The sequence below is a fragment of the Opisthorchis viverrini genome, assembly GCF_000715545.1.
Source record: "Opisthorchis viverrini unplaced genomic scaffold opera_v5_76, whole genome shotgun sequence".
NCBI classification, from domain to species: domain Eukaryota; kingdom Metazoa; phylum Platyhelminthes; class Trematoda; order Opisthorchiida; family Opisthorchiidae; genus Opisthorchis; species Opisthorchis viverrini.
In genome coordinates this window covers 58,707-61,567 of record NW_008751730.1, presented here as the reverse complement: position 1 = coordinate 61,567, position 2,861 = coordinate 58,707, and the positions used below count along the sequence as shown (strand labels likewise).

The 2,861-nt window shown below is 46.0% G+C and overlaps 1 protein-coding gene across 1 annotated transcript in view; it reads right to left on the bottom strand.

The window, feature by feature from the left end:
- The window catches only part of T265_04443 (hypothetical protein), a gene marked incomplete at both ends in the record, with an annotated part of 9,155 nt that extends 7,572 nt beyond the window's left edge, over nucleotides 1-1,583 (bottom strand). The window contains one exon of the mRNA XM_009169192.1: nucleotides 1,503-1,583. Coding sequence (XP_009167456.1) covers nucleotides 1,503-1,583 — 81 coding nt within the window. The remainder of the gene's footprint in view (nucleotides 1-1,502) is intronic.
- Between the last annotated feature and the right edge of the window lie 1,278 nt (nucleotides 1,584-2,861).

Below are 2,861 nucleotides of genomic sequence, written 5' to 3'. Positions count from 1 at the left end.
CGATCTGTCTAACGACAATTCTGCAATGATAACTACCCTTATGCTTGTCCATCATTCCTGCTCTTCATTGGTTCGAACCCTTATTTATTCACCAGTACGGCTGCTCGATGAAACCTTATGAAACTTCTCCCTACACTTTGCTAGCGCTTTGTTCCTTCATGATTATATAACAGCATCACTGTCTGTTGCTGGGGAATTGCTCACAATGATGTTGATGATTACACAGGCTCATTCAGTCAAAACGAGGTGAATGCAGAGATTGACAACTGGTCCGTAATATTGCCGAAATGGTAACGTTTCCTCTCGGTCTGGAAACCCAATCTTTACATGCAATTTTTGACGGGTACAAAACCGCCGTCGACAGGCTGCACTGATGGGTTCGTAGGAACCCATAACGTACCGTATCTCAGAGATCTCCTCGATATTGTTGGCATCATGGTACCCACGTGGCGCCGAAGAGATACTGATTTAAGTGTCACGTGTTTTGTTTGCTGATCATTGCTAACGCGGCTCATTTGGGGGTGGACACAGCTGCTAAATCGAAGCGAGCTTGCAATTGGTATCGGATTATAGTCCTAGTGAATTTTTCTCACAGATTGGGACAGGTCTGGGTCAGATTAGCGTTCCTTCGAGGCCGAGTGTGGACGTCCGTTTGATTTTTCGTTGCCGAGTGAACCTCACCGCAGGTCCTGAACTTTTCGTCATGTCATCATCATCATCAACATCACCATCGTCATCATCATCGACAGCATGACATCAGCGTTCAACACCGATGCTTCGCTGCCGTACAACCATGATCTATTTGAAAGCCCCATTTTGAAGAAAAGAATAAAAGCGGACAGGGAAGAGAATTAGTGCTGGCTTATATAGGGTTGGTGTTTGTAGAGCAATTGTCAGCTCCCAAGTGGTGAGTACTGGCTCGCAGGTAAGCTCAGTGAAACCTCATGAAACTTCTCCCTACACTTTGCTAGGGCTTTGTTCCCTCATTTTTGTGTGACAGCATCACTGTCTGTTGCTGGGGTATTGCTTTCAATGAGGTTGACGATTACACAGACTCATTCGGTCAAAGCGAGATGAAGGCAGACATTGACAACTGGCCTGTAGTAAGTATTGCTGCAATGGTAAAGTTTCCTCCCGGTCGGGAAACCTAATTTTTACATGGAATTTTTGACGGGTACAAGAGCGCAGTCGACAGGCCGCACTGATGGGTTTGTAGGAACCCATAGCGTACCATATCTCAGAGGTCTCGATATTGTTGGCATCACGGTGCCCTCGTGGCGCCAAATAGTTACTGATTTAAGTGTTTTGTTTACTGATCATTGCTAACGTGGCTCATTTGGGGGTGGACACAGCTGGTACATCGAAGTGAGCTTGCAATTGGTATCGGATTATATTCCTAGTGAATTTTTATCACGAATTGGGGCAGGTCTGGGTCAGATTAGCGTTCCCTCGAGATCGAGTATGGATGTCCGCTTGATTTTTTGTTGCCGAGTGAACCTCACCGCAGGCCCTGAGCTTTTCGTCATGTCATCATCATCATCAACATCATCGTCATCATCAATCACCATCATCATCGACAGCATGACATCAGCCGCTCGAGAACCTTCGAGAAGCGCCGAGCTATCAATGCTCGATCCTGATTGGCCGACGTTCTAGCCAATCAATGCGTGCCTTCGTTTGGTCCGTACCCGGCAAGTGACACTTGCTGTCCAATCGATGTGATATTCGGCTACTAAATGATACTGGCCTCCGGACAATGAGCGTGCGCATGAGTCATTCTACTCAACTCACGCAGTTAAAATTTGAAATTCAGGCTTAAAATTCAAAACTGCTCTACTTATTGCTGGAAATGCTAAAAGTTATGGAACTCGAAAGTCACCTTTTATGTTATAAGTTGCTTTCTACACTAGACTAAATGCAGTTTGGCGGATTTTCAAATTTTGATTTTCTAGGCTTCTGGTATTTTGAAATCTACTAATGTAGGATGGGTTTTCTTGCACTCTGTAACTTCCATAGTTACCTGGAACCTCAGTCTTCTGTGTCGTTTTTACTCTTCTGTCAACCCTCTTGCACCGCGGACACTGTACTCCGTTCGTAACCGAAATTTGGAAGGCTGTAATAAAAAATCCCGAAACTGAGTTGGCTGTCAGACTGAGAGACGGGATATCTTCACGCCTGCCTCGAAAGAATCGACCTAATCGTGTTTACCTGTTACTGAAAACCCCACATAGTATCCCAGGAACTATCTTACAATCATCTGTATGCAGGATTGCTTTTCTCAAACGGGTTTCAGGTCAGCTGGGGTTCCGAAGGATGTCAGGAAGCTGTCCCGCTGTTTCCGTTCTACCCGAACCTGATCCTCAGATATGTTAATAATAATAATAATTGTTCAGCTCTAGCACCCTTTCGGTGCCTAGCTGCCATTCAACGCGAAGGAAGTACGAGGGCTGAGACACCGCGAGGTTTCCCTAGCCCAGACAGGGGAAGTCGAGAGGCAAAGGTCGGGTTCGAACTACGGACCTTTCGGTCAGTAAATTCGCCCCCTAACCTATTGAGCCATCTCGTTAATATTCCATGTTGTTTCATGATTTAGATACCCCGCTCTGTACCCGCTTCTCTCTGGTCATCGGACTTTCTTTCTCCTGTATAATCTTTTGTGATAATGGCGCACTAGCTCGGACACTGGTTCGTAGTTATGAGCTCGAGGTAGCTCAGTGGTTTAGGCGCGAATTTACTGACCCGAAGATCCATAATTCGAACCCAACCCCTCCATCCCGACTGCTCCTGTCTGTCAAGCGTAGTAGACTTCTTACACTGACCACACCCTCGTTCTTTCCATCTGTCTCTACAATTTTTCAGGC